The sequence below is a fragment of the Coregonus lavaretus genome, assembly GCF_964263955.1.
Source record: "Coregonus lavaretus genome assembly, contig: HAP1_SCAFFOLD_1622, whole genome shotgun sequence".
Lineage (NCBI taxonomy): Eukaryota > Metazoa > Chordata > Actinopteri > Salmoniformes > Salmonidae > Coregonus > Coregonus lavaretus.
The window spans coordinates 69,116-81,223 of NW_028164324.1; the positions used below are offsets into that span (position 1 = coordinate 69,116).

Below are 12,108 nucleotides of genomic sequence, written 5' to 3' on the forward strand. Positions count from 1 at the left end.
TAGTCCAACCCTATCCCTTCTTACTGTAGGTTACTGTATTATAAAGTAGTCCAACCCTATCCCTTCTTACTGTAGGTTACTGTATTATAAAGTAGTCCAACCCTATCCCTTCTTACTGTAGGCTACTGTATTATAAAGTAGTCCAACCCTATCCCTTCTTACTGTAGGTTACTGTATTATAAAGTAGTCCAACCATATCCCTTCTTACTGTAGGTTACTGTATTATAAAGTAGTCCAACCCTATCCGTTCTTACTGTAGGTTACTGTATTATAAAGTAGTCCAACCATATCCCTTCTTACTGTAGGTTACTGTATTATAAAGTAGTCCAACCCTATCCCTTCTTACTGTAGGTTACTGTATTATAAAGTAGTCCAACCATATCCGTTCTTACTGTAGGTTACTGTATTATAAAGTAGTCCAACCCTATCCCTTCTTACTGTAGGTTACTGTATTATAAAGTAGTCCAACCATATCCCTTCTTACTGTAGGTTACTGTATTATAAAGTAGTCCAACCCTATCCGTTCTTACTGTAGGTGGTCTGTATTTCTGGTCAAACACATATTTCAACGTCATGTACAGTAGACTCCTGGTATGTTCTTCGACCTCTAATGACGGAGCTGTAGTGTATTTCTCCAACTCATATAGTCACTGGATCTACTGTATGCCCTTAGATAACACCATCATACATAATATACTGTAATCCTTGGCCTGAGATTGGTATTGTAGATTTATTCTTTTTTTATTCTAGCGTATTTTTGCATGTATGACTGTATGCCGTAACAGTTTGACGCAACAGAAAAAGCTGTGGCCGGTGTATGAGTGTATTGGTGGTGTAGAAGTGGTGATGTTTGTTACTCACTGATGAAGTTGGTCTGGCCGGTGTAGATGGTGAACTGGGTGGTGTATGGGTAGTGTACTGGGTAGATGGTGAACTGGGTGGTGTACGGGTAGTGTACTGGGTAGATGGTGAACTGGGTGGTGTACGGGTAGTGTACTGGGTAGATGGTGAACTGGGTGGTGTACGGGTAGTGTACTGGGTAGATGGTGAACTGGGTGGTGTACGGGTAGTGTACTGGGTAGATGGTGAACTGGGTGGTGTACGGGTAGTGTACTGGGTAGATGGTGAACTGGGTGGTGTATGGGTAGTGTACTGGGTAGATGGTGAACTGGGTGGTGTATGGGTAGTGTACTGGGTAGATGGTGAACTGGGTGGTGTATGGGTAGTGTACTGGGTAGATGGTGAACTGGGTGGTGTATGGGTAGTGTACTGGGTAGATGGTGAACTGGGTGGTGTATGGGTAGTGTACTGGGTAGATGGTGAACTGGGTGGTGTATGGGTAGTGTACTGGGTAGATGGTGAACTGGGTGGTGTACGGGTAGTGTACTGGGTAGATGGTGAACTGGGTGGTGTATGGGTAGTGTACTGGGTAGATGGTGAACTGGGTGGTGTATGGGTAGTGTACTGGGTAGATGGTGAACTGGGTGGTGTATGGGTGGTGTCCTGGGTAGATGGTGAACTGTGTGGTGTATGGGTAGTGTACTGGGTAGATGGTGAACTGGGTGGTGTATGGGTAGTGTACTGGGTAGATGGTGAACTGGGTGGTGTATGGGTAGTGTACTGGGTAGATGGTGAACTGGGTGGTGTACGGGTAGTGTACTGGGTAGATGGTGAACTGGGTGGTGTATGGCTGATGTATTGTCATGGTACTTACTGATGAAGTTGGTCTGGCCGGTGTAGATGGTGTACTGCAGTTCATAGGAGGTGACGCTGAACTCGTCCTCAGACGTCCAGTGAACAGTGATGGTGTCGTGGGAGGAAGTGCACAGCTCATCACGTACGGAGGGAGGACTTGGAGCTACAATGCCAACAAGGGATAGACTGGATTTATTCAGAGTTACAGAACAATACAAGATGTGTACTTGATCCCAGAGGACAGCACATGAGAGCATTAATATAAATTCTTATTTCCAAGGTGTTAAAAATGTATACATGTTTAATTTGGATAGTCCCCTGGCCTTCAGATGGTTTCCTGCTAGTTTCAGCATGTAGGCAGGGAGTTTCAGTGTCAACAAGGGATAGATCAGTGTTTAGGTATCATTTTAGACATGTCCATCATTGTCCCTGTCAAATAAATAGAAAGTGTAGTACATTGTTGTCAGATTTGTTCTATGTGACTTCTGGTCGTTTGTGTTTCAACAAAAACTATATAACAACTCCAGAGGCTTGTAGGACGATCAGGTTCCTCTCTCTCTCTCTCTCTCTCTCTCTCTCTCTCTCTCTCTCTCTCTCTCTCTCTCTCTCTCTCTCTCTCTCTCTCTCTCTCTCTCTCTCTCACCTGTCAGGTAGTCCAGTCCCTCCAGGATCTTCTTCTCTCTGGAGAAGTCCAGAGCAAAGTTATCAAAGGCTTCATTCAGGTTCACATCTGGTATCAGCACCTGTGAGGATGCCGTGGCCATGGCAACCCTGGGGGAGAGAGGGAGGGGGGAGAGAAGAAAGGAGAGGAGAGTAAGGGAGGGAGGAGAGAAGAGAAAGGGAGGGAGGAGAGAAGAGAGGGAGGAGAGAAAGGGAGGGAGGAGAGAAAGAGAGGGAGGAGAGAGGAGAGGAGAGTAAGGGAGGGAGGAGAGAAGGGAGGGAGGAGAGAAGAGAAAGGGAGGGAGGAGAGAAGAGAGGGAGGAGAGAAAGGGAGGGAGGAGAGAAGAGAGGAGAGAAAGAGAGGAGAGGAGAGTAAGGGAGGGAGGAGAGAAAGAGGAGAGAAGAGAGGGAGGAGAGAAGAGAGGGAGGAGAGAAGAGAGGAGAGGTGTCAGACTGGAGCATAGAGATCCTGTTAGTATTCTAATTCTAAGGAGAACCTCAGCAGGAGGGTGATGAAGGAGCAGAGACCAAGGATGCTCTCTGTCTAGACACATCAGTGTGTGTGTGTGTGTGTCTGACACAGCCGCAGACAGACAGGGCCCTGCTGTGTTTAACCCTTTAACATATTCCAGCCTGTCTCCGTCAGCCAGGGAACCTCATTCCTAAAACATCCACCAGATCCTGAAATCCTGAATGAAACTTATATTCCTGACTCAGGGAAAGTCCATGAATAACAAGCCTTGGAAACAGTAGAGGCCAGCCAAAATAGAAAAGTTGCAGAATGTGCTCTGAGTGTCCTTCCCTCTCTGCTGGCCTTAAAAGCCTCCCAAGAGACACACAGCCCATCCCCGCCCAGGGGGGAGGGATGTGATATCTCACCTCTCGCCCATGTTCCTGGTTGATGCTATAGGGGGCTGGCAGGGGAGGTAGTTTAGGGGGTAGGGGGGAGGTCAAGGATGATGTCAAGGAGGGAGGGATGTCTGTCTCACCTCTCAGAAACGTTCCTGGCGGTCTGTAGGAAGCGAGCGTGGTCGTTCTCCTTCAGGCTGTGTTCTGCCTGGGTGATGAGGGCACTGGAGCGCTCCAAACACTGTCTGCAGTTAGCCATCTGCTGGGCCAGCTTACGCAGCTTCATCACCTGAGACAGGTAGCACACACACACAGGACACACACACGCACACACACACACACACACACACACACACACACACACACACACACACACACACACACACACACACACACACACACACACACACACACACACAGGACAGACACACACACACACACACACAGGACACACACACACACACGCACGCACGCACGCACGCACGCACGCACGGACGGAGAACACACAAACAAGACACAGACACACAGGTACGTAGGTACACAGGTACACAGGTACACAGGTACACAGGTACACAGGTAGGCAGACACACAAGCAAGGGACAGAGAAGAGAAGTTCATGTTAGCAGGGTTTTTCTTAAATTTTACTATTTTCTACATTGTAGAATAATAGTGAAGACATCACAACTATAAAATAACACATATGGAATCATGTAGTAACTAAAAAAGTGTTAAACGAATCAAAATATATTTTATATTTGAGATTCTTCAAAGTAGCCACCCTTTGCCTTGATGAAAGCTTTGCACACTCTTGGCATTCTCTCAACCAGCTTCATGAGGTAGTCACCTGGAATGCTTTTCCAACAGTCTTGAAGGAGTTCCCACATATGCTGAGCACTTGTTGGCTGCTTTTCCTTCACTCTGCGGTCCAACTCATCCCAAACCATCTCAATTGGGTTGAGGTCGGGTGATTGTGGAGGCCAGGTCATCTGATGCGGCACTCCATCATTCTCCTTCTTGGTAAAATAGCCCTTACCCTACCTGGAGGTGTGTTGGGTCATTGTCCTGTTGAAAAACAAATGATAGTGGGACTAAGCCCAAACCAGATGGGATGGCGTATCGCTGCAGAATGCTGTGGTAGCCATGCTGGTTAAGTGTCCCTTGAATTCTAAATAAATCACAGACAGTATCACCAGCAAAGCAACCCCACACCATAACACCTCCTCCTCCATGCTTTACGGTGGGAACTACAAACGCGGAGATCATCCGTTCACCTACTCTGTGTCTCACAAAGACACGGCGGTTGGAACCAAAAATCTCCAATTTGGACTACAGACCAAAAGGACAGATTTCCACCGGTCTAATGTCCATTGCTCGTGTTTCTTGGCCCAAGCAAGTCTCTTCTTCTTATTGGTGTCCTTTAGTAGTGGTTTCTTTGCAGCAATTCGACCATGAAGGCCTGATTCACGAAGTCTCCTCTGAATAGTTGATGTTGAGATGAGGCTGGTAACTCTAATGAACTTATCCTCTGCAGCAGAGGTAACTCTGGGTCTTCCATTCCTGTGGCAGTCCTCATGAGAGCCAGTTTCATCATAGCGCTTGATGGTTTTGCGACTGCACTTGAAGACTGACCTTCATGTCTTAAAGTAATGATGGACTGTCGTTTCTCTTTGCTTATTTGAGCTGTTCTTGCCATAATATGTACTTGGTATTTTACCAAATAGGGCTATCTTCTGTATTCCAACCCTACCTTGTCACAACACAACTGATTGGCTGAAACGCATTAAGAAGGAAATAAATTCCACAAATAAACTTTTAACAAGGCACACCTGTTAATTGAAATGCATTCCAGGTGACTACCTCATGAAGCTGGTTGAGAGAATGCCAAGAGTGTGCAAAGCTGTCATCAAGGCAAAGGGTGGCTGTTTGAAGAATCTCAAATATAAAATATATTTTGATTTGTTTAAGACTTTTTTGGTTACTACATGATTCCATATGTGTTATTTCATAGTTTTGATGTCTTCACTATTATTCTACAATGTAGAAAACAAAGAAAAACCCTTGAATGAGTAGGTCTTCTAAAACTTTTGACTGGTAGAGTGTATATATATTGTTTTCTATGATCATAATAAGACTAAGAAGGATAGGAATGCTGTCACAGAATCAGCACGTTTTGTTAACCATTGTGACAACAGCTGGTCATGTTGTCTCAGTTTATTAATGGAGGTGACGTTCAAAACAGAGGGCCAAATATCCTGTGTTTCATTGTGTCGTCTCTAAAAACATCAGCCATGTCCAAGTATTCAGATAGTCTCTCTCTCTCTCTCTCTCTCTCTCTCTCTCTCTCTCTCTCTCTCTCTCTCTCTCTCTCTCTCTCTCTCTCTCTCTCTCTCTCTCTCATCATCATCATCATCATCACATGGAAAGTGAATAATCAGACTATAGGGGTGTTATTATTCCCTCAGGGATGAGTGGAATAACATAATTCTAACATTCTAAATTCTAATTCTACATAATCTATTCATATTCAGTCCATCCCTGGCTCAGATGTGACACATTGAATTAGCTTCATTTAATTCTCCCTCGTCAGGGCAAATGTTCAAATCTTTGAGAGAAGGGATTTGAGGAATTTAATTGCTTCTGTAATGTGAAGGCATTCTCAGTAACTGGTATTAAATACAATATGCTTTATAAATGTCACTGGTAAGACTACATTTGATTTAGTCTACGCAACATAAGCTACATGAAAGTGCCACTGGAAAGACTTATATATTGATGATGGTGGTTTACAATCAACATGATAACAGACAAGTACTATTTAGAACGGAAAAATCTGTCTGGATTTAGATGACACATTTAGATGACATTCATTGCATCCCAAATAACACCCTATTCCGTATATAGTGCACTACTTTTGTCAAGAGCCCTATGAACCCTGTACAAAAGTAGTGCACTATATAGAGAATATGGTGCCATTTGGGACACAGTTTGGTAAGAGTTCTTCTTGTTCATAATCCGTTGTTGGAGCATGGCTCAGTCACATGTCAACAGATTGCGGACAACAATAACATTTTAATCAACTGTAGCACAGAGGATTCATATAATAAATAAATCACATTTTTTACCAAACATCATCTTCTTCTCAAACTGTGGACAATTCAGCCTGTCCGAGTACATGTTGTAATGTGATTGAGAGAGAGAGTGAGAGAGAGCATGTGTGTGTGTGCCTCGCTGCCTTGTCTTCGTTTCATATCGAGTTGGAATTGCTGCATTTAGTATAAATGATTTAATTCAGATAAATCAGAACACAAAGCTAGGGCAACATTCTAGGGCTGCATCCCAAATTGTCCCCTGTTTCATACACCCTGTTCCATACACCCTGTTTCATACACCCTGTTTCATACACCCTGTTCCATACACCCTGTTATACCCTGTTCCATACACCCTGTTTCATACACCCTGTTCCATACACCCTGTTCCATACACCCTGTTTCATACACCCTGTTCCATACATAGAGCACTACTCACCCTTGGCCCTATGGACCCTGGTCTAAAGTAACGCGCTGTATAGGGAATAGGGTGCCATTTGGGACAGAGATCTCATCTGCAACAGGTCAGAGTGGAGCGACCTCAATGTTGATGAGCCCCCCCCCCCCGGGCAACGCATTACAACAGCAGCAACAGCAGCAATACACAGGAAAGACAGAGAAAGAGGCTAAAAGAGAGCAGGGAGAAAGAGATGCAGAGAGACAGAGAGAGGGAGAGATACAGAGAGAGAGAGATACAGAGAGACACAGAGAGAGAGATACAGAGAGAGACAGAGAGAGATACAGAGAGACACAGAGAGAGATACAGAGAGACACAGAGAGAGAGAGAGATCAGAGAGAGAGATACAGAGAGAGAGACTCCACTCCTCTCTGATCATTGCTCTTCTCCATCCTCCTCTCTTGTCCTCAACATGCCCATCTCCTCTCCTCCCCGCTCCTCTCTTCTCACCTCCTCTCCTCTCCTCCTCAACCAGCCCATCTCCTCTTCTCTCTCCTCACCCCCCCTCCTCTCTCCTCAACATGCCCTTCTCCTCTCATACTCTCTCCTCTCCTCAACCTGCCCTTCTCCTCCCCTCTCCTCTCCTCAACCTGCCCGTCTACTCTCCTCAACCTGCCCATCTCCTCTCCTCTCCTCTCTCCTCAACCTGCCCTCCTCCTCTCCTCTCCTCTCCTCTCCTCTCCTCTCCTCTCCTCTCCTCTCCTCTCCTCTCCTCTCCTCTCCTCTCCTCTCCTCTCCTCTCCTCTCACATCCTCTCCTCTCCTCCTCAACCAGCCCATCTCCTCTTCTCTCTCCTCAACCTGCCCTTCTCCTCTCCTACTCTCCCCTCTCCTTTCCACCTCTCTTCTCTCCCCTCCTCAACCTGCCCTTCTCCTCTCCTCTCCCTACACCTCTCCTCCTCTCTCCTACTCTCCCTACTCCTCACCTCTCCTCTCTCTCCTCTCCTCAACCTGCCCTTCTCCTCTCCTCAACCTGCCCTTCTCCTCTCCTCTCCCCTCCTTTATCCTCTCTTCTCACCTCCCCTCTCCACCGCTCTGCTCTCCCCTCCTCTCCTCTCCTCTCCTCTCCTCTCCCCTCTGCTCTCCTACTCTCCCCTCTCCTCTCCTCTCCTCCTCTCCTCTCCTCTCCTCCTCTCCTCTCCTCTCCCTTCCCCGTCTCTCCTCCTCTCCCCTACTCTCCCCTCTTCTCTCCCCTCCTCCTCCTCTCTCCTCTCCTCTCCTCTCCTCTCCTCTCCCCTCTCCTCTCCTCTCCTCAACCTGCCCTTCTCCTCTCCTCGTCCCCTCCCTACTCCTCTCCTCCTCTCTCCTCTCACCCTCCGCTCCTCTCCCCTCCCCTCCGCTCCTCTCCTTCACCCACTCCTCACCTCTCCTCTCTCCTCAACCTGCCCTTCTCCCCTCCTCTATGTCCTCCTCTCCCCTCCCCTTCTCTCCTCCTCTCTCCTCTCTCCTCTAATCTCCTCTCCCTTCCCCTCCCCTCCCCTCCCTCCTCCTACTCTCTCCTCCCCTCCTCTCCCCTACTTCTCCTGTCCTCTCCCCTCAACCCCTCTCCTCAACCTGTCCTCTCTTCTCTTCTCCTCTTCTCACTCCCCTCCTCTCTCCTCCCCTTCTCTCCTCCTCTCCTACACTCTCCTCCACCCTCCTCTACTCTCTCCTCTCCCTTCCTCCCCCCTCCTCTCCTCTCCCTTCTCCTCTACCCTCCTCCCCTCCTCTCCTCTCCTCAAACTGCCCGTCCATCTACTCTCCTCAACCTGCCCCTCTCCTCTCCATCAACCTCGCTCCTCCTCTCCTCTTCTACACTCTCCTCTCCCCTCCTCTCCACTCCCCTCTCCTCAACCTGCCCTTCTCCTCTCCCCTCCTCCTCTCTCCTCTCCTACTCTCTCCTCTCCACACCACCCCCCTCCTCTCCCCTCTCCTCTCCTCAACCTGCCCTTCACCTCTCCTCTCCCCTCCCCTCCTCTCCTCTCCTCCTCTCTCCTACTCTCTACTCTCCGGTCCTCTCTCCTCTCCTCTCTCCTCCCCTCTCCACTCCTCAACCTGCCCTTCAACTCTCCCTACTCCTCTCCTCCTCTCTCCTCCTACTCTCTACTCTCCGGTCCTCTCTCCTCCCCTACTCTCCCCTCTCCTCTCCTCTCCTCTCCTCTCCTCTCCTCTCCTCTCCTCTCCTCTCCTCTCCTCTCCTCTCCTCTCCTCTCCTCAACCTGCCCTTCACCTCTCCTCATCTCTCCTCCCCTCCTCTCCCTACTCCTCTCCTCTCCTCCTCTCTACTCTCCTCTCCTGTCCCCTCCTCTCGTGTCCCCTTTCCTCTCCTCTCCTCTCCTCAACCTGCCCTTTACCTCTCCTCTCCCCTCCTCTCCTCATCTCTCCTCTCCCTACTCCTACTCTCTCCTTTCCTCACCTCACTTCCTCTCCCCTACCTCTCCCCAACCTGCCCCTCTCCTCTCCTCTCCTCTCCTCTTCTTCTCACCCTTCCCATCTCCTCTGCCACCTTCTTCTTTATTCTTCCTGTTGTCATTCCACATCATTCTCTCCACTCTCTCTAGACCAGCGGTTCCCAAACTAAGGGTCGCGGGAGAATTTCCCAAATCCTGAAGAACAAAAATATATACCAATATATATATATATAAATATATTATAATATCATCTTTGTATCTCAAAATCATTGTAATGTGGTTAACCTTAAAAATCTAAATAAAAATTATTCAAATCTAAAAGATAAAATTCAACCAGAGAGCGCCCTTAGATCATGGGAAAAGGCAGCACTTGACCGTTGCACTTGAATCATTCCCACAGTGAATGGCTAGGCCCGCTACGCTATGAAACCACACACTATTGCAGAGACGTTGATATTACCCGCCGCAACTGACATGGTGAAAACAATGTGTGGGGAGGCAGAGGCACAGAAACTCACATCAATACCTTTTTTAGATAACACTGTTAAATGAAGAATTTATGCTTTTGCTAGCAATCAAGAGGAAACTCTGACATTCTCTCCAAATGGACGTTAGCTTTGAGGGCCGAGATGCATTGACTTATGTTCTCTATACATGTCGGGGGATGCTATTCACGAGGACATATTGTTCTGTCTCACGATTGCCGAGCATGAAACGGCACATGGGATGTTCAGTGTGCTGCGTGGTTATATTGACGAAAAACAGATTCCATGTGGGATTGAATGGTGGGCTTTTGCACAGACGGGGCTCCATCTATCAAGGGATGGCGGGCAGGCCTCCGCACTCTAGTTATGAATGTGTCTCCCTCTGCCATACGGACGCATTGTATGATACACCGAGAGCAACTGGCGGCAAAAGAGCTGAGCACAGAGCTAAGAGATATACTGCAGCGGGTAACTTCGATTGTAAACTACATTAAAAACACATCCACTGTTCGCAAAACTATGTGGGGATATGTGATCAGAGCATGACAACGTTCTATTTCACACCGAGGCTTGGTGGATATCAAGGGGGAGTGTTGGAAAGATTTTTTCGCATTGAGAGAGGAACTGTTGTGTCATTCACAATGGATGTAAAAAAAAAAAAAAAACGGACTTGGTTGACTTTCTGTGTAATGAAAACAAAAGAAGAGAAGTGTCCCAAACGAGTGATGAATACTTACCTCCTTTCGCAGGGCACTTTGGGACCTACTTCCCAATCCGTTTGACTGTGATCCTGGCTCAGTTGACATGCCGGTAAGTGAAATCGAACAGCTGGTCGAGCTGTCATGTGACCGAATGCATTCACGGGTCACTACGGAGGAGTATTGGTTCCTGACTCAGAGGGAATACCCTGCCGTCTCCCTCTGAGCAATAATGCCGCGCTCAAAACAACTGGAAACTCGGAAATCTCCGACTTCCGACTTCTGTGCGTTCAAGACAACTGGGAACACGGAAAGAAACAAGCTCCGACAGGTAAAAATAGTTTTGAACGATAATTCAACTCGGAATTACAACTTGGGAACTCGGGCCTCTTTCTAGAGCTCTGACCTCCTAGACCTAAAGACCACTGACGTCATGATTTGACCTCATATTTTTCAGAGTTCCCAGTTGTCTTGAAAGCACCATAAAACTCATGGTAGGCTACCCTTTGCCAGCTCATATCTGTGTGAAGCTGGATTCAGTCTCGTCTTCATTAATTACTGCAGTGGGCAAAATCAGGGTCACACAGAGAGTGATTCTTGGTAGTCTTAAACAAATCTATTTTGTAACAAAAGTATACACCTCACACACATGCTTATGGGCTTAAAAAGAAGAAGAAAACTGTACCGTGTTAGATATAGAGTTGAAATGTATTCAATTTTGAGTTTGCATCCCAATATTACACTTCATATACATCACAGAAGACTGAAATATAACAAAACCGTTTGACATAGAAACAGACAGATTTCCGTCTGTAAATAAATGTTTTTATTAATTATGAAAAATATATGAATAACATTTCACAGACGAGGCCAAAGAGGGCACTTTTGGTCATTGACTGCAGGAAAGGAATACAACCAAATATCGATCCAGGTTGGATGTGACAGCAGAGATGAGGTGCGCACTGTCGACCACGCCCCCATGACTTTGAGAAGCTCCGACGCGACATGCATCTCATTAGTGGAGGTGAAATAAGAGACATTGAGCACGGTTGCATGAGATTATTGTGGATAGTCAGGTTACTATGATAGTTTGTTTAAAATGTTTACATGCTTAGCAAGAAGAACGAATTCCCTAATAATCCTGTTTACACATCTGAAATCAGACTACTGATGGCACTTTTGATAAATGCAGAAAACCTCCAATCAAAATAAACATTCTACCACAGTGGCCATGCTATTTTTGCGAAAACGTTTTGATTCTGAGTTTCGACATATCAAGTTTGTATGTGAAAAGTGAAAACTATTTATAAGATGCATACTATCCGTTTTTCCGAACTCACTTCACTCACGCGTAAGAGGGAGGCTTGCGCTGCCCGGTGCTGGCACATGCTCAGATCAAATACATTACTAATTAAGCTGTTTCCTAATAATTAAAAAGGTTGCTCAGAAAACCAGGTGTACGGATTACTTGGATTATGACCTTACACCGATTAAGATAAGCAGAGTGGTTACATGACTACTGCCATACGGGGCCTTCTGCCATAATCAGTTTAATATCGAATTATTAGTGTGCATGTAAACGTACTCATTATGCCAGACTAATTTGCAATCGACTGACCCACATCAAAAGCATGTGATGGTGAGTTGATAAGACAATCAGAAGTACTATTAGAATGTTTTTGAATTGACTGCCATAGCCTCAAATAAAAAAGTAAACATTGGCTGATAATTAACAACAAACAAAAAATAATCACATGGGGTGGGGTCGAGAACATTTTCAGGTATCAAA

At 46.5% G+C, this 12,108-nt stretch overlaps 1 protein-coding gene across 1 annotated transcript in view; it reads right to left on the minus strand.

Annotated features, from left to right (window-relative positions):
• The window catches only part of LOC311117162 (putative E3 ubiquitin-protein ligase MID2), a 69,384-nt gene that overhangs the window by 35,315 nt on the left and 21,961 nt on the right, over nt 1-12,108 (minus strand). The window contains exons 5-7 of the mRNA XM_084192141.1: nt 3,345-3,493; nt 2,339-2,466; nt 1,715-1,858 (exon numbers count right to left, since the gene is read on the minus strand). Coding sequence (XP_084048267.1) covers nt 1,715-1,858; nt 2,339-2,466; nt 3,345-3,493 — 421 coding nt within the window. The remainder of the gene's footprint in view (nt 1-1,714; nt 1,859-2,338; nt 2,467-3,344; nt 3,494-12,108) is intronic.